The sequence below is a fragment of the Diabrotica undecimpunctata genome, chromosome 1, assembly GCF_040954645.1.
Source record: "Diabrotica undecimpunctata isolate CICGRU chromosome 1, icDiaUnde3, whole genome shotgun sequence".
NCBI lineage: Eukaryota > Metazoa > Arthropoda > Insecta > Coleoptera > Chrysomelidae > Diabrotica > Diabrotica undecimpunctata.
This window is the reverse complement of record NC_092803.1, coordinates 187,109,994-187,130,669: the sequence shown is the minus strand read 5'-3', so window position 1 is coordinate 187,130,669 and position 20,676 is coordinate 187,109,994. Positions and strand designations below refer to the sequence as shown.

General features: G+C 32.2%; 1 protein-coding gene across 3 annotated transcripts in view; it reads left to right on the top strand.

The window, feature by feature from the left end:
* KaiR1D (Kainate-type ionotropic glutamate receptor subunit 1D) overlaps positions 1-20,676 on the top strand; it is a 362,951-nt gene that overhangs the window by 36,147 nt on the left and 306,128 nt on the right. For all 3 annotated transcript variants that reach the window (XM_072520792.1, XM_072520790.1, XM_072520791.1), the window contains exon 2: positions 17,871-17,961. In XM_072520792.1, the coding sequence (XP_072376893.1) occupies positions 17,895-17,961 (67 nt within the window). In that variant the 5' untranslated portion in view covers positions 17,871-17,894. The remainder of the gene's footprint in view (positions 1-17,870; positions 17,962-20,676) is intronic.

The following is a 20,676-nucleotide window of genomic DNA, read 5'->3' as shown; positions in this document are numbered from 1 at the left end:
TAAACCAACAACTTTATCACAATGATGAACAAGGATTCAGATCCGGAAGATCCTGCGTAGACGCCGTATTTGTACTAAGACAAATCACAGAAAAGGTCGTCGAGTACAATAAACCAGCATATCTATGTTTTATAGACCTGTCAAAGGCTTTCGATCGCATCCAAGTTAAAGATGTTTTACACCTACTGTATGAAAGAAACATACCAATCAATATTATACAAACCATCGAAAACATCTACTTCTATAATCCAATATAGGCAAAGATAAATGAAAAACTAACACAGTGTATACCAGTACAAAGTGGAGTCAGACAGGGTGACTTGTTAAGCCCACTTCTCTTTAATATAATAGTGGACGAAATAATACAAGCAGTACGTAAAAGTCATGGTTACAGAATGAGGAACAAAAAAATGTAATTATTATGTTATGCAGACGACCGACGCCGCATTAATCTCCAAGACAGAAGACGAGCTCCAAAAACTAACACACATCTTCAATACAATAGCCAAGAAATACAATATTGATAATGATAATATAAAGTGTAACGAACACACTAGTAGAATGGCAGAGGATAGGTTAGTACGAATAGCACGGGAAAAGTCACCAAATGGACAAAGAAGTATTGTCAGGCCAAGAAAGAGATGGTGCGATAATTTAAACAAATTAGGATGCTAATATTGAAGAAGAAACAGGCTTTAGAGCCTACATATAAAAAGAAAGAAGAAAGAAGAAGAAGTTTATTATTTAAAAATTTCAATACATTCTAATTTAGCAACCATTATTATTTAATATTGTACTAATTAATTGTAACGAATATTTTGCCTACCACATAGGGGGTATTATTATGGAGGTTTAAAATTGGGAACAGAAACTATTGGAATGGAGATAGGACAAGTAAAATAAACGAAACTTATGCGAACGGCACTCAGGGTTTATTTGGAGTAGCTGGGTCGTAAATAAGTTGAATTGCAAGGAGGTTAGATTTAGGCAACTACAAAAATGAAGCAAGCTCCAAAAATTAACACACATCTTCAATACAACAGCCAGGAAATACAATATTGATAATGATAATATAAAGTGTAACGAACACACTAGTACAATGGCAGAGGATACGTTAGTACGAATAGCACGGGATAAGTCACCAATTGGCAAAGAAGTATTGTCAGGCCAAGAAAAAGATGGTGCGATAATTTAAACAAATTAGGATACTAATATTGAAGAAGAAACAGGCTTTAAAGCCTACATATAAAAGGATCTACATTTACCAATAAAATTGAGATCAAGAAAGGGGTACAACAGGGCTGTATCTTGTCTCCTATTCTCTTTAATATATACTCAGAAGAAGCATTTAAGACAGCGCTGGAGGAAAGCACAGAAGGCATAAAGATAAACGGAGAAATAATTAATAACATAAGGTATGCTGATGACACTGTGATTCTAGCAAGTAGCATGGAGGAACTGAGTTGCCTAATGAGTAAGATACAAAAAACAAGTGCACAATACGGACTCAGACTAAATATCACAAAAACCAAATGGATGTTAGTAAGCAAAACCCAACAACCACCACAGCAACTGATATTAGACGATGAAAGAATTGAACACGTGGATTCGTACATCTACTTGGGAACAACAGTTAACTCAAATTGGGATCAAGCGAAGGAAATACGTATAAGAGTAGAAAAGGCAAGAGCATCGTTCACTAGCATGAAGCAAATTTTCACCTCTAAAAGCCTCACCCTACCTCTCAAAATTCGACTTCTGAAATGTTATATATTCCCGGTTTTGTTATATGGAATGGAGGCTTGGACAATGACCGCAACATTGATGAAAAAAGTAGAGGCCTTCGAAATGTGGGCTTACCGACGTATATTACGTATATCCTGGACTGAGCACGTGACCAACGAAGAGGTACTACGCCGGATAGGTAAAGAGAGAGAGGTAGGAATAAGTATAAAGAAAAGAAAGTTGGAATACTTGGGTCACGTTATGAGACACAATAAATATAGAGTACTACAACTGATCGTCCAAGGGAAAATAGACAGCAGAAGGGGTCCAGGGAGGAGAAGACACTCGTGGCTCCAAAACTTGCGGCAATGGTTCGGATTGTCATCTGCTGAACTATTCAGATCTGCCGCAAACAAAGTCAGAATAGCCATGTTGATTGCCAACGTTCGGAACGGACAAGGCACATGAAGAAGAAGATATAAAAAGAAAGAAGGAAGAAGAAGAAGTTTATTATTTAAGAATTTCAATAAATTTTAATTTAGCAACCATTATTATTTATTATTGTACTAATTAATTGTATCGAATATTTTGCCTACCACATAGGGGGTATTATTATGGGGGTTTAAAATTGGGAACAGAAACTATTGGAACCGAGATAGGAAAAGCAAAATAAACGAAACTTATGCGAACGGCACTCAGGGTTTATTTGTAGTAGCTGGGTCGTGGATAAGTTAAATTACAAAGAGGTTGGACTAAGGCAACTACAAAAATGAAACAAGGGGTACTTACATGAATCTCCTGGAACAAATGGACAAACAAAAAAAAAAGAAAGACCTCTAGCTACTTAAAATAAGCACGCCGCTTCGAGGTGACAAATTATAACGATTACAATAACTAGTTGTAACTATGGAAATAATTATTAGAAATGAAAAATATATATTTTTAAATGAAACTCAAAAAGGGGTTACTTCTTTTTTTCTAAATAAATAAAAAAATGGTTTAGAGAAATAAATCAAACATTTATTGTTGTCTCAATACAAACAATTACAAAAATAAATGGCAGAAATTACTATATGGATAGTTACAGAGATAACTACCAAAATAACAAAGAAACACTTTCTTTGTCCTATCTGTTTACAAACTCTGTTTACAAGTGGGAATTGCTACAAAACTTACAAAGAAATTGTTACAAATTAAGAAATATCTTTAAAATGAAACTATTGATGGAGATGTTAACCTTCCTTAAAAAATCAAAACAAATTAATATCAAAAATAATTAAACGAACTGTCATATGTCAACATAAGACATATATTTTTAATTATTACAAATTCTTAAATTTTAAAAAAAGCAAATTATTATTTAAAATGTTTATTCTTCCTTTAAATGTTTAAAACAAAAAAAGTTACCTTGAGTTTCATTTCACTAAGTTACACTTTACTTTAAATTTCTGAGGGTAGGAACTGGTACTCAAACTCTCAATTCATCTCCATACTATGAAAAAACTATCCTGAAACGGCTGCTTAGGACGAATACAAGTCTAAGGCTGAAAGTTGGGGTATTGGAACACACTTTGGACTCGGCTTTTCACAAAACTGGAACCATCTTGGTTATATTTCAAAGTTGTTGTACACGATACAAATCTCTTAGATACTTAGACAAATAGTGATTACTAAAATTAATTAAAATCAATATACAAGTCTAGGACGACAACTTATTTAATAATATTAATACTGTTAATTCTTATTCTATTATAACTTTTCAACTAACTATTGTCAGAGAATGTTAATGTTTTCATATTTGGAGATTTTAATATTTCTGGATTTATTAACTTAAGTTGTGAAAAGAGCAGCTTTATTAAAGAATTTCTAAATCTAAAGGCGGGTTGACAAGATCCAAGAATGCTTGGATTCCAACTTGGACTAAGTAGACTTGTACGAGTGTACTTGTACCAAGTTGGTTGCAACGGTTGAATGACTTGAATGACATATATAACCAATGTGAAGTGATTGTGCAAGGTGTTCTATTGGTTGATGATATTTTGATATATGAGATTGAAATCCAGAAAAAGAGTAAAAAAGAAAACATGCCGAACTTCTAGCATTCTTATTTTTATATTCTTTTATCCGTACATTCCATAATGCTTTCTCAGCTTCATATAACTCCACGAATCTAACACTCTCCCTTTCAGACCATTTACTTCTTGTGTTTACTTCTCGTTTTCGATTTTTTGATACCGACGCCATTTTAATTTTACAATACTACTTGGATCCAAGAAAGTTGGCCAGCGTCCTAGTTAACTTGGATATAATCTGTTGGTACAAGTGTACTTGGATGAACAGGTGACACGATCAAAGTAGTTTCCAAGTGTTGCGCGCGCAACGTGCTACCAGACTTTAACCAAGTACACTTGGATCGTGTCAACCTGCCTTAAATAATTTAAATCAATATAATATAATTTTAAATTCTAAAAATAAACTGCTTGATCTTATACTGTTTTCTTTCGATAATATTTATACTTCATTTCTCAAAGTTACCATCTTTTGTATATTAATAATATACTCTTGAAATCAACATTTAGGTATTAAAAATTATGTAAATCTTGTACACTGATAATGTAAACTAAAAACGGCTTTTTTTAGTGTTATTTTAATTTGAGCCCGAAATGATAATCCCCGCCATTCCGAAAGCCATTAGCTTCAGCATTGACCTCGTTTAATCAGGGTTGGATGTTTAGTCCATTACTGTTTAGTACTGTATCGCAAACTTCAGTTTCATTAGGCCGCTTGACCAGAAGCGAAAGCAAACTTGTTGAATAACTTATGTTTCGGAATTCGAAATGAGAGGGGCTATTAATGAATTATTTCATTAGTAGAGGTAAATTACAAAGGTTTGGCGAAGGTACGTGGTGATATCCTGGTGCATTCGCCAATAACTAACTGAACAGAATAGAAAAATATGTGCGGTTGTGTTTATGCCACGGTTTTATCGCTAAGAACTGTAATCGTAATATTACAATGTATTTTTTGGTATAACAAGATGTGTCTTATAAGGTTTTAATAAATATTTTATGTAATGTTTAGCGTTTTACAAACACTACTCGTAACGTTCACATTCAGCTTTGAAGTACTCTATCTTTTTTGAATTTTGTTGCCTAACTAGTTGTTTTAACTTTTTTTTAAAATTAAACTAGCATATTTATGTTTTGAGGCTCTTAAAAAGGCATTTGACAGGATCAAATTAAAAAACGGTATTCACTTATTGTACGCAAGAGAGATAACTCTAGGAATAATCAAAACGATCGAAAATATCTACCGAAATAACACAACAAAAGTAATAATAGAAGAACTAACTGACATAACCAAAGCTGGTAATGAAATAAAGCAGGGGATTCCCTGAGTTTTTTATTAGATATTCTATGATTGGGCATTGGGCAGCAACGCTTGAAGCGACCGTCGATTTTACATGTTAGTTATGCGCGTGAAATCAATGTTCAAAAAAGTTTGTATCAGCGAATCGGTAAAAATTCGATATCTTGTCATCCAAACGTCCTATCGACAAAAATGAAGATGAATTTTAAAGGCAAAGAATGCAGCTTTCGTATGAAGTTGTTGTTTTTTGCCGAGAATAATCTCAGTTTTTATAAAGGTGTTAAATAAATTAACGTGGCGCGATTTTTTATATTTTTTTTTATTCTTGCAAGATCAAAAAAATTGATCACGTTCATTGACCAGTTGTAGTAAAATTTCCATTTTTAGAGATCATTCTTGAAAATCTATGACATGAAATTTTAATTTTGTGTTGTGGTAACACGTATGATGCATTTAAAATATGAATAAAAAACTCAGAATTTAATGTTTTATATTACAAACGATCGTAGCGGAATATAGCGGAACGTAGCGGAATAACGCTACTATGATTCTATTACACAAAGCAGGAGACAAAGCCAATTTAGAGAATTACAGACCGATTAGCCTCCTCAGTCATATATATAAGTTGTTTACTCGAATACTAGTTAAGAGAATGGAAAGAAAATTAGAGACTTATCAACCAAGGGAACAGGCAGGATTCCGAAAAAGTTACGGAACAAATGACCATCTACAAAGTATAAAAACCCTAATAGAGAAAGCAGTAGAATACAATAAACCTCTAGTTCTAATATTTATCGATTTTCACAAAGCCTTTGACACAGTTGAGCTAAGCAAAATATTACAGGCGCTTAAAGAATGCAGGCTAGATTATAGATATACTAAATTATTATACAAAATATACCTGCAGGCAACAACCACTGTCAGATTACATACTAACAGTAATCGCATAAAAATAGAACGGGAGGTTAGACAAGGAGACCCAATGTCACCTAAACTTTTTAATACGGTGCTAGAACATGCTTTTAAGAATTTGGATTGGATGACAAAGGGAATAACAATAGATGGAGAATATCTAAACAACTTACGTTTCCGCCGATGATATACTTATAATAGCTGAAGATCTAGGTATGGCAAGAAATATGGTACAGGAACTCGTTGTGGCTACAGAAAATGTAGGTTTAAATATAAATATCTCGAAAACAAAAATCATGACCAATTTGGTACCCAACCAGAACATCAGTATTGGTGGGAAAGAAATAGAACTCGTAGATAGATATAAATACCTGGGACATGAAATTATGATTGGCAGGGATAACCAGACTCATGAACTGAAGAGAAGAATCGGCCTTGGGTGGGCAGCATTTGGAAAACTGAGAGAAACTTTTAAAAGTGAGCTGCCAACATGCCTAAAGAGAAAGGTATTTGATCAGTACGTCCTCCCAGTCTTGACGTACGAAGCAGAAACACTTACCTTAACAAAAGCAGCAGCTACCAAACTGAGAGTCACGCAGAGAAGAATGGAGCGGTCCATGTTAGGAATAACTCTGCGAGACAGAATAACCAACGAAGACATCAGGAGAAGAACCGGAGTGACTGACATCATCGAGAAGATAGCCAGAATGACAGATGGGCGATGGACAAAGAGGTTATTGGAATGGATGCCAAGGGAAGACAAGAGAAGCGTCGGTCGACCACCTACAAGATGGACTGACGATTTAAGAATACTCAATAAAAACTGGATAAGAGCGGCGCAAGATAGACGGGGTTGGAAACATAAGGAAGAGGCCTATGTTCAGCAGTGGACTTTTGAGGCTGGATGATGATGATGATGATGATTACAAACGATCACACGTCACGGGAAATTCATTTAAGAAGACTGTTTTAACTGTAGTTTATTGCAGAAGTTTTGTTCTTTTGAAAAACAGTTTTGTGTAATTGAAAAAAAGTTTTAAACGTTTTGGGTTGTTTCTTGTGTGAAAGTTTAAATCCAGCGTTTTTTAAGCATATTTCACATACCTCCCATCTGTTGCAAAAATTCAAAACTAAAATTTCATTCTATAGGTTTTAAAGTTTAGGCTCTATTAATTGAAACTTTATAGTGGCCAGTCAATGAAAGGGATAGATTGTATTCAATCTATCCATTTATACACATTACAAAAACTGCATAGGAAAGCTGAACTCTTTACTTTTAAAACGCATCTCGATTTTTATCAGTAGGTCACTTGAATCAAAAGATATCGAATTTTTACCGTCGAGCTGATACAAATTTTATTGAACATTGATTTCGCGCGCGTAACTGACATGCAAAATCGACGGTCGGTTCAAGCGTTGTTTCGAAAAAAACGGTTCTTTCTACTCCAAAAATGCTTATACACATTTTTGTTTAGAGTTATCTCAGCTACATTTTTTATTTGATGAATTTTTTTCTACGGTGATTCTTGGTACAATCTACAGATTCTAGCAAGACTACTAAGATTCTACTATAGATGATGATCTACAGATTCTTGGTAAATCGATATTTTTGCGTTTTTACCCCCTTGCGAGGGAAGTTTTAGGTGGAATCCTAGAGATAAAAGTAGTAAACTTTTTTGCATCTTTTTTGGGATCCCAAAATTATTATTCTTGACAAAATTCAGCTTGTTCGTATGATTTTTAGAGGTTCAGTGACATTTTTGTCTCTGACAACAGGAGTATTAAAAAAATGCAATATAAAAACTAAAAATTTGTGATCAAATTAACGACTTAACAAAATATGGATAAATAAAACCCTACAAAAGGATGAAAAATCTAAAACTGTATATCTACAAAAGATTTTTTATAGAATTATATATTTATTCGTTCACAGAATTTAATTGATTTGAGTCCATTCCTGCACCGCACAATTTCCTTTGTGTTCCAGTCAACTTTTATCGGGTTTTTGATACAGCGTTTTCAATAGAGAAAGGGCAAGAAATCCCATTATTACGAATTGCTCGCAGGCGACGATAGTCTGATTATGAAGTCAGAAAAGCCGAAGAAGGATTATTGTGTAGCAAGTTTTCTGTATTAGCTTTTGAGCAAAATTGCAATTTCTTTTGAACCTATTTTACTGGTGCTTTAATATTGCTCTGAACTTTATATAAAATAAATCTAAAAAGAGATTGTCATGTAATAAAAGTTATTGTAACAAGGTATAAAAGAATAACAGAATAATAAACGCCAAGATGTAAAACCTGCTCATTTATTATTTAATAGAGAGTTAAATTGGCAGTCCAAGATCAGATTGTTTTCATTTATTTTAAATTAAAGTGTGAGATATTTACAACAGGAGCTTGCCGCTTTTCCAGAGAATAAATTTTCGTGAAAGCTGATTAAAAAGCAATAAAAAGGGCAGTAAACAAGACTGGATGGATTTTAAATCCTGCTCAGCTTCCCAAGATTTAAACTTCGCATCTTTAGTGCTTTCTAGCTAAACCTATTTACTAGTCAATTAACTTAATGTAAAATTATGTCATCCTCTTCGATTTACGAACATTGGGTGACTGAAGAATTGGCATAATATATTTTAGAATATTTAAAATATTACCATATAAACTACATATACAGTATATAGTATATAAACTATATAGTACATAAACTATAGTATTTAACATTGTTGTATAAACTACCTAATTTTAAGCAGTTACAGATTTTTAAAGCTAATGTTTGGTAATGATACATTAAATTTAAGGTTTATAGGCTTTTTTTAGGTATAAAATTTCTGTTTTTGCCTCCTGATGTTTTTTTATACAAACTGATTAAAAGCTTTTGCTTTCTTTGGTCTATGTTTTTAATTAAAATATATTTTTGCTTCATTTTCTCTGATATTAAGTTGATCCTATATAGTTCTATACATTTCTGCAATAGATTTTGTTACTGCTACTTTCTCTTTCTTTTTGGCGACCTTATAGCTTTGAAGTTCTTTGTTCGACAACTTTTCTTGGTACTTTTTAAATAGTTTTCTCCCCTTTCTTTTCTTTTTTCGTGAGCTTCATTTGACCACCACTAAGTCTTTTATTCTTAAACTTTCTTGAGATTTTTTAAGTATTAAAATAGCAGTAGGCATCCCTAAAAATACTGCTCATATGGATAACGAAACTCCTTTAAATTGTAACGTATGGTCCTAAAGTTTTGGGAAAAATTTCAAAAGCATATAACTATGACCACAATAATCTTATATTTTTATTAAATTATTTAACAATTTAACTTAACTATCCTTACTATAAATCAAAATTCAAATGACAGACAAGGGATCATTATTTTCGATTTGCCTAATAATTCCCCTGACACGTTGCATCATCCTTTGGACGACCTCGGCGTCAATTTCTCTAATTTTTGTATATATGCGGCGTCTTAACTGTTCCTGATTTTGTGCTTCCCATCCATTATTATAGACTTTTCGACTTAATATTGTCCAGAACTCTTCAATTGGACGAGCCTGAGGTAGGTTGGGGGGATTGTCTGCTTTCGATACAAAGGTAATGTTGTTAGTTTCGTACCAGTCCCTTGTGATCCTCGCGTAATGACATATAGCAAGATCTGGCCAAAAGACTATAATTCTCATTAATTGATCCTTTGTGTATTTTGGAGCTTTCCTTCTTTTCCGGTAGATAATATTGTTACTCGATAGGGTCCTGTATACTGTAGTCTTTCCAACATGAAATCTTCTAGCCAGTTTTCGCTGAGACCCCAATTTTGTTCTTAACTGCTTCAATTAGTCTTGCCTCTCTTATATGGTTCAAAATCCGCGGTCGGCCACTTTTACGCAAGTTAACACATGGTATCCCTTCTTCACATTCTCTGATTGTGCGATAAATTGTCGATTTGCTTATGTTTTGGTCTCGATAAATATTAACAATATCTCGTTTTGACATTCGCCCAACCATATTATAAACACCTCGACAAATATCAATTTTATAAGACATTTTGCAGAGCACAAACCAAAATATTCTGCTTTGTTTATTAAATGTCAATAACTGATTACATTTCAATTCCATGCCCTTCTTTGTTAAATGCATTTTGCTTCTCAATCAGACCAGGTGAAATTTTTCCCAAAACTTTAGGACCATACGTTATTAGGACTTTTAGTTAAATGTTTAAGCACATTTTTCTACTATTTTTGACCTAAATTAATATTCTTACCTATGTTTTAACAATCATCACTTGATTTTTTATAGCGATCCGATAGCGAAAGCGTTGCGATACCTGATGTAAGGAACTTTTATACGATGAATATGGAAGTTTACTTGGGAACGCAACCCGAAGGTCCATATAGAGTGTCCAATAGTCCGGAACATATTGTGTTACGTTAAATTCAACCCCTTTATAAAAGTGGAAGAAATATTACAACAGACACCTGATATTTTGGAAACCCATTGGTAAATCGTTTATTAGCTGAAAATAAACTAACTTTCTATCGAAACTCTGCGCAAGAATAAAAAAGAGATTCCTGCTTTATTTTTACCAAACTAGACTAAAAAAAAATCTATATGCATTAGTATTTCTGTAAGAGTTCAGCTCTTCATGTTCCCATCTTTCTCTGTTGTCCCATTTTCCATCGTTTAGGCCTCTATTACTCATGATGTCGTCTACTTTGTTCCTCCAGGATTTTCGGTAACATCCTCTTTTCCTCTTTTCTATGGGGCTCCATTCGGTTATTCTCTTTATCCATCTTCTGTTGCTAGTTCTTCTTACATGTTCATACCACTTTAGTTTTTTTTTGTTTTATATATATATTAGTATATCTGTTTCTATTGATATTCTTTGCTTTATTTTGTCGTTACTTCTCCTATCCATTCTTGTTACTCTGCAGCATCTTTGCAGACATTACATCTCCATTTTACTGCCGTTTTTCTTGTTTATATTCCAATTTGCAGCCCAATATGTCATAATACTTCACACTAATGTTGGGTGTGATAAATCTGTGTTTTTGTCTTCATATTTGTCTTCATAAGTGTCTATCCCACCATACTGAGTTAAGTTTTTGGATTGCTGTTCTTTTTTGTCCCAATCTTTGCTTGAATTCTTCCTATGTTGTATCCTTTTTCGTGATTATAAACGTCAAGTCTTTGAATTTATGCTTTTCTTTGATTGGTACATTGTCGACAATCTGTAGATCTTCTATGTCTTTTTTACCTGTAGATAGGTACCGTTCGCGTCATAAAAAACTGGTATAACTCCTATAACCAAAAATTGTGTTTTTCTTGTCACATATGTCATTTTAATTTGTAGGGCAACGTTGCCAGTTCGACGAAATATTGTATCAAATCAGCTAAAAGGAGAGCTGTGCGAGATTCTAACTCGATGGCTGTGCGACAGACAATTACAAAATTACAGTATATGCATTCCAATGTTCCCTGTGCCAATACGCTGCGTTTAAAGATCCTTGTAAACGTTTTGGGCATTAACGCAACCCTCTCTCTGGTTATTAAATTAATTAGATACGGTTCTTTGAAAAGATTTTAAACATTTTTGTTTAGATTTAGTGCAATTCCGTTATCTGTGATGGCAACAACGAACTGATTCACGAACAAGTCTAAACACAGGTTTACATTGGGAAAAAAAGTGTACCAGTTTTATAAGACGGGAACTGTACTCTGTTTTCGCGCGCGAGGTTAATATATAGGCCAGCCTTGGTATATTCTTCTTGTAGTTCCTTCATCATGTAACTGAGGTCTTCTTGGTCTTGTGAAATCATTACTTGATCGTCTGCAAAGCTTAACGTATATAGGTATTCCTTTCGTATCGGTACTCCCATGCCTTCGCATTTTCATAATGACAATTTTCTTTAATTTATAGAAGGCAGCTTTGGCTTTTTCAATGCGTGTTCTTATATATTTGCTGTTATCGTTTTGTTTTAGAATTATTAAGTTTTAGCCCATATTAAATACACGTTTCGGTCACCATGTTTGTCGTTGCAACTTTTTTTCATTGAAAGCAATCAGTACCCTGTCGTCTGCGTATCTGAGGTTAACATTAATTCTGTTGATTTTAATGACTGCCTCTTTATCTAAGGCTTCTTTATAAGTAAATTTTTCTTTTTCTTTTTCCTTTTTATAAACAATTCTGCTTGTTCATTGGCGACTTAATACCTCTATGGAAGGTTGTCATTCTATCTTTTGCGCGGTCGTTCGATACTTCTGCCGATTGGTGACTTATCTCTTGCTATTTTGACGACACAGGTCTTCTCCATTCTGCTTATATGGTTACTCCATTCTTTTTTTCTATTTTGTGTCTATTTATTTATACACTGTACGTTACATTTTCTTCTAATGGCTTCACTTCTCTTTCGATCTCTAGGCGTATTTCATGTAATTCTTCTCAGTACTCTCATCTCTGGCGTTTCCAGTAGCCTTTGCGATGTGGCTGTGTCGGGTCTTGTTTCTGAGGCATATGTCATTATTGATATTACACTGGCCTTATAAATTGTTGACTTTATCTCAGTGTTAATGTGTCTGTTTCGCCATATAGTGTTATTAACCATAGTGTTTGTATTTGATCTCTAACTTCTGTGTCCAGGTCTTCATAGCTAGACAGTGTAATTCCCAGGTATTTTATTTTCATTATTTGTTCAATACTGATGCCATCAATTTCTATTTTACATCTAGTTGGTTCTTTGCTAATTACTATTGGTTTAGTTATCTGAGATGAGATTGTCATAATAAATTTTTTTGCTCTTATGTTAAATATGTGCGCTATCAATATTGCCTCGTCTGCGGAACAAAGTATTTTTATTTCTTTATTTCTCATTCTGTATCCTCTTTCTTTATTAACACTTTTAATGATTTCATCTATGATCAATTGAAGAGCACGGGGCTCAATCAACCGCCTTGTCTTATTCCTCAGCCTATATCTATAGGTTCTGTAAGTTGTTTATCTGTTTTGACCTCTATTTTATTGTTTTCGATAGTTTTTATAATAGTTCGGTAAATTTCTCTATTATACAGAGGATGAATTACATCTTTGAATCTTATTATTATCATTATTATCTACATACATATTATTTTTCTACATTCTGGCCGGCATCAGGAGAGAAAGTGATGCCGACCAGAATGTAGATTCGACTTTTAAATTATTTTAAACTGTTTGTCCTTGTTTAGTGTAGTGTTATGTTCAACTTTATGTTTATGACATTCTGTGATTGTTGGATAGCCCAAAATTGACGAAATGCCCCTGAAGATGCTCTAGGGAGCGAAAGTACTTGGGCAAGATTTAATTAATAAAACTGTGCTCGATATATGCCTTTAATTTTCAAAGTGTATTATAATTGCAGTAGATTCTTCTCCTTTTTCTGAACGATCTAAAATTGCAATTTTTGTTTCCAACGAAATTGATTGTCTTTGATGTTTTTTTTCTCCATTTGGCCAAATAAAATCTTAAAAAAAGAAATTAGACTTACGATATTAAGGTGGCAAAAACCTCTTCTAATGAAAAATAAAACGACACTCACTTGAAATCTTTCAATCCAAAAACCGTGCTGCTTATTATACTGCAACTTGGAATCAGCAAAATTTTAAACAACTTATTATAAAACGAAGCACTGCTAAAGGAACATTATTTTAAAACAATAACAGGCTATACCTTTCAATACGAAACTCCAACTCGCAATGATATAACAAGGACATAATGTAACAAAGGAATCCCCGAATTGCAAAGGCACAATTTACTGACATCTGGATGTGAATAGTTAATATTTAATTATATTAGTTAATAATAATAGAAATTTTTGAGTGAAATACAAACCGCACAACTTAAAAATCGCATAAAAATAATACAGTACATCAATATAAACATTAAAAAATATAATAAATAAATAATGACAAAATTACAATTTTATTTCGTTAAAATTATTTGCTGGCTGGGATATTTCATAAGTTTATAAATAAAGCCTAAAGTTTATACTAACAACAAGACAAAATAGCTCTAATCTACTGCACAGCAGCCCTTGGTAGTCATTAATTAATCTTATATATAAAGGTGTGGTCATTAAAGTCAAACTAGATTCTTCGTAGAGCCAAGAAAATCCCTAGGAACAACGATATGGCGCAGTAATTACAATCCTACTTTAGGTAAACACCTTGAACGAGGCTGGTGAAGAGACAAATTGCTCGCTGTTGCTTTAAATAAACAGCAGAAATGGCACAAAACCTCTATACCGCTCACTATACATCACGTTGGACGTACCAGTCCTCATTAAATCCAGATAAGGCACGGATCCCGGTAGTTTTCATTTATCTGCTTTGAATTCTCTGCCGCATATTCGGGAAGTTTCGGGTAAGGGGGAAAACGGCGTGATGAATTATTTGTTTATGGCCGACCTTTGCCATAATGTCCACATATTAATTTATCGTGTTCCTAGTATATACGCATTACAAGCAGAGTTTGAAAAGTAATAATAGTATAGATATTTTAAAAATATTATTATTGTCTGTATTTCAATGCAGATAGTAATTTATTTAGGAAAATAATAATGATATGAAAAAAAAAAAAGATAAACTAAGGGCTCAAATATGGCATTTTTCATATAAAAATGCGTGTACGTTACAATTTATATAAAGTTGTGTCACTTATATTTAAAATTTCCAGAACGTCAACCTTCTGTTCAAATTTTCCTAACACGGCTAATAATACGAAGCCCATACAGAACTGCTCGATCTTTCATAGGCGTCAACATGGTATAATAATCAGAATCATTATACTGGGAATTTTAGAATTATATTGATTAAATAACCAAAAACATTTGTTATTATTAATAATATAAATTTTATGAAATAACTCTTTAAGGCTAATATTCCACAAAATAATAATTTTAATTAAATATATTAGACAATTGTACGCAGCTGATACGGGAATACTTCAAATTTTTTGACAGTTCAACGTGTGGCAAAATTGTTTAAAGTGTTGCCGCTTTTTCAGAGAAAGAATTTTGTTTATGTTTTGATTTCTTACACAATTTGTTCATAATAGATTATGTATTAATAAATTGTATTTATTAATAAGTATTAAATTTAGATTAATAGCTTTAAAAACTAATTATTGTTGTGTATTGTGATTGTGCCATGCCAAAACAACTAAATAGTCTGTAGAAAGCTGATAAGATTTCATATAAGATAGATTATTTTGAACAAAAAATAATGGCGGGACGTTTTTAATATTTATGCTCTAAATAGAGGTAAGTTTAAAATTTAGAATATATAATTTTGTATTAAAATGTTTTCTTATGTATTTTATTGTATTGCAGTAGTCTTAAAACTAAGTGTATTTACTGTTTTATATTATAATAGTTTGACAAATAAACTGAGTTCACTATTTCCAGTCCTAACTGTCTAGTGAATTTAGTGATTATTTTTTTGCGAAGTTAGTTACTTTTTGACAGACTAAAAGTGGCTGAAAATTACTATACAACCAAGCACTCGTACTCATAGCCAATATTAATAGTAAACAAACTAAATATTAAATAAAATAGAACTTTGCGAATTACAGACAATCAATATTTATTTATCTGCACCATATAATAAATAGTTATGTTAAATTATAACAACTAAAATATATTTTTTAAATATATACTACCCAAAATTTGATGGATTTAGTATACACTTCCACTATTTAGGATAATTCTTCTTTTTTTAAAGAAAGAAGTCTGCAATAGTAGGATACTTGAGCTATTACTACTGAGAAGTAGGAATTGTTGTGTTGTAGGTTTCCGACAATGAATCTGTCAAAATATGCCCAAGCTAAGCGAATGGAGTATAGTTGACATTTTAAAAATTCCTCACTTACTAACTATTCTGATGTTTTGGCAACGCTGTGGGGTTCTGACGTCGTAAATCTTGAATGGCGTGCATGCATTTTTATATGAAAAATACTATATGAAAATAATAATTTATACTATGAAATTAATAAAGTTTAAACTAAACATTTCTTTGAGTGCTTCATTAATTTTGACATCATATAGATAGGATTTTAAGGATGTCGCGATTCATTTCATGACATTTTAGTTAAATCTGACAGTTGCTAGAGTCGTAATCAGCCAAATATGAAAAGATTATTGCTTCGAATATTTTTATTGCAATTTGAAATAAAAACAAATCAATACTGTTTATTGTATTTATAAAAGTTCTTTTCTTTTCTACATACCTTATTTTCTGCATTACTTACGTATTTCTTCCAGTTTTTTTTGAGTAACCTTAAATTTAACCACAATTATTACTTATTTAGGAATTTTAGTACTCTAGAATTACCTATTGTAATGCTTTTTTCCCAATACTTAATATAGTTCTTTTCTTTACACTATCTGCAGAAGTTCTTTTGCATCATAATATCTCTTAAAATCAGACCAAACTCGACTGGATTAAACTATCATATGGAGGCACTCTCAACACTTGATGACCATGTTGAAGTGTCAGTACATCTAAACTGTAAAATAAAACAAATATAGCCTCAGTTATTAAAAGTGTCTTAACACATACTTGGAAACTTTATCTGGTAAATGTTTCTTTACAACCTCCATTAATACAAGTTTTATAATTGTTGTTGAAATATCTATATGCGTGTCCTTTGACCATTCTATTAATAGTGTTTTGTCCAACTTGAGTTTGGTATTATTTCCACTAAACTGGAATGGTCAGATATATTATCCATAATTATTATTGACATCAACCAATTATACAGCCATAAGTAGAAGTTGCTTTAATATGCAATCACCTGTCAACGCTAGATAATTTTCTAAAATTATATGTATAATAATCAAGGACGTACCTTTCTTCTGCCACTTCCAACGTTAGAATTCGATAAACTATGACGCACTGAAAGAAGGGTTTGCTTTGAAGTAAAAGAACTAAAAGCAAATATACAAATATGACAAAACAGTTATACACGAAGACCATTTATATATATATATATATATATATATATATATATATATATATATATATATATATATATATATATATATATATATATATAAACTTGGTCTTTGTGTATAACAACTGTTTTGTCATATTTGTATATTGTCGTTTACGAAGGAGCCCACACAACAAAAGGTTTTTGTCGAACAAGTTCCGTTGATAGAGTAAGAGCTGGTAGATAAGTTTGAATAATATTTGATATTTTAGTATCGTTTCACGATTCGATCACAAATTTACAAAAGGAGATAATAGTCGTTTAATTAAACCAGAGCTTGCCAGATCTATTCTGTGATCTAGAAAAAGCCTCATAATAAAAGTGTCTGAAAATGGGAAAAGAAACTTAATAAGTCTACTGGACAAAAAAACTCCGGACAAAAGCAAGTAAAAATGTTATTCCAACTTCTGCCGTTCTGACTGATCGCGAAGCAAAAATTCTAGTGGAGCTTTAGAAGACTGAACTCAGAGTAATTACGTAAAAATACAAAGGTCGCTTGTATTAGCTACAACTATAGAGTCACTATTAGTTGGCATGCTCAATAAGTAATTAGAACAGATCTTTTTATAACCTGACCAGATACTAAACATCTTTCTTAAAACTGTGAAATTGCTTGGTAACTTTTGTTCTTATAAACAACCAAAACATTTTTTGTTAACTTAAATATACAAAAGTAAAAAAAGCGTTTATAACTCTCACACAAAGAACACACATAATTCTCGTTCTGTCTATAAAAGAAAATTACGTAAACTAACATTGATTTTACAAACTTATTTACTTTAATCATATTTAATATTTTTCTATGATAGTCAAACATTTGTATAAAGTTTATGTAGTACAATTATTTCTTCTTTCAGATGACAGCCTAAGAAAAAAGAAGTATGCGGTTACTGATAGTTGTTTGGTTATTCGAACATATCACTTGTTTACCAGACACTATTCCTATTGGTAAGTTAATTTAAAGTTTAAAATGAATATTTTTGGACTATATTTTTATTATAAACATAAAGATTATTCTGTCAGGTTTTCAAAATTTCTCAGTTTATTACTTGTTTTTATTTAGTCAGGTAATACCATTTATTTGATGGCCCTTTAAACTGCGTCTGTCCATTTCTTTCTTGACTGCCTTTCTTCTTCTTTCTTTGAGTCATTCATCTATTTCCTTTAACTTCCCGGTATTTTGTCTCCTGCATTCTTCTTTTACTACTAATAAAAACGATGAATTGTTACGTTAGTTTTTAGAGCAGATTGTCAAGGTACGTGGGAAAGAGAATACTTGGATTTGTTAAAAAATTGTATTAATTTCTCATTGATTTTATCTAAGACTTTAGAGTTTTCCCTTGTCAATTTTTTTTTGAGTATGTATTAGTTATTTGGTTCCTCTTTTATCAGACTAAACATTTAAAGACAGTTCAAGATACATTTTTGCTTCCTTTAAAATTTACAGTACAGTTATAATATAGCAATCTGTAATATCTAAAACCCAGATGACGACAGATTTTGTTGTCAGCAAAGATATATGTGTAGGAACAAGATCCATAGACTAGGTAATGGCCTATAAATATCTAGATCAAAAAAACATAGAAAAAGATAACCAAAGCGTTGAGCTTTTCCATCGTATAAGACTGACTTGGACTTGGGCAGCCTTCACACATATCAATATTTAAAAAAAAACCTTTAATCAGTGTGTGGAAAGATTGACTTTGACAAAAAAAAGAGTGAAAAAGATCTATGTGGCCTAAAGGTCGGGGGAGCGTGCTACGAGTATGTTGGGCGTTTTACTCTGAGACAAGATCCCAAACTGCCAGCTACAATAAAGTTTAAAGCAGCTCAACATGCAAGATTTTTTTCATCTAAACCGACTGGACTAGCTGTACCAAATTAGAGTAATGGTAATATAAAATTTAATTTCACCTCTTCATTTTTGGTATAGAAATAATACACTTTTGAATATTGTTTATTTGGCTAATATTGAATGTATTCATATGATGGTTAACCTGCTATGCAATTATTTTGTAAATTACATAATAATAGTGTACTTATCGAATATTTAAATTTATAAATCATCATCATCGTCACTAAATTCACTACCGCTATCATTATGTAAATCTATAATCACTGGATTAATTTCACTAATTTTATTTTCCAGGATCCACCACTCTTCTATTAATTTTTCACACTTATTTACAATTTTTGGACCATATTTCTGGAGTTGCAGTTTTAAGAGCTTCTTGCCACATTTTCCTAACTGCATCGTCACTCTATCCACTGCATCTAACATGATTATCATAATACGTTTTAAATATACCCTAGATGTGTTCGATGGGATTAAACTGGCACTGATACGGCGGTAACCGTAGTACTTAATGTCCATAACTTGATACAATTTGGTCAACTATATAAACTGTTGGTTGTTCATTACGTTTCGAAATTTCCAGTATCTCTGATTTAAAGGCGTATTCTGGAAAATTGATATTATTTTAAACCAACCAATTTTTTATGCTCGGTATGTTCCACGACTGTTTTGGTCGTTTCTCCAAAATCTCCGAATGGTAAGGTGCATTATTTAAAACTATAACGATGGTTCACTCAGACTAGGGAACAATTTCTCCTCAAGCCATTTAACAAACATATCTGCATTCATATTTTTATGGTTATCAGCAGATTTTAATTTTGAAGAAAAAATTAAATCTGCGTTTTCTCGTAAGTCTTCTTTCCCTCCTGCATGAAGACTGATGTGTCTTTTGCCTTCGCTATTTGTGTGTTTTATTGATTTTATGCTATCGTCTTACCAGATTCTTTTAATTTCACCCTTTGCAAATATCCATGCCTCATCTAAGTATACGAATGTTGCATTTTCAGATTTATGTCTAGTATATTCTCTAAAAAATTTAACTCTTTTGTGAATTACACTACTCCTTTCGCATAAAAGTAACCTATTATTTTTTTTTAAAATTTAAATCCTAAATCTCCTAACACTTTCCAAAGGCTAGTTCTCTTAATTTTAGAAATTTGTCTTTCTTCTATTTTGGCCAGTAAAGTATCTAAACTGTCATGTGGATTGTATTCACGCATTCGATACAAAATATTGCGAATTTCAAATTTTTCACCGTCATGTAAGTCAATGCTTCTAGAATGTTTACGAGTTTTTTTCTTGTCTTCTTGATACTCAGTCACAGTAAGATCTTCTTGAGAACCTCTGACAGTCTTCATTACAGTTTTTAGCTTACTTTCACTTGTCCCTAGTGCGTCACAAACGCGTTGATTTATACAAAATAATGACTTTAAAGATCCACCATGGTAAAGTATTTATGCACATTTGCAATTAATTCATCAATATTCAACTTACGTCTAGGCATGATGGTCACTTGACACTACACGTTTAAATTACAATTTACTGAGTTTAGATCAGTATGAGAGAAATTTTTTGTCATATAAAACGTGTCTGTCATATAAAACTGTTGTGATTGAGAGGTAAAATGTAATATAACCGCTTGCAAAGTTCTTAAACGCATAAACAAATTTGCCTAATACTAATAATCTTTGGGAATGCCGATTGTAATTTAATTATGTTTGATAAAAAGTTTAGAAATGGTTGGAAACCGTACATAAAAAAATTAAAATGTTCCCCGCAATTATTTTATTTTTAGTACAAGTATTTTC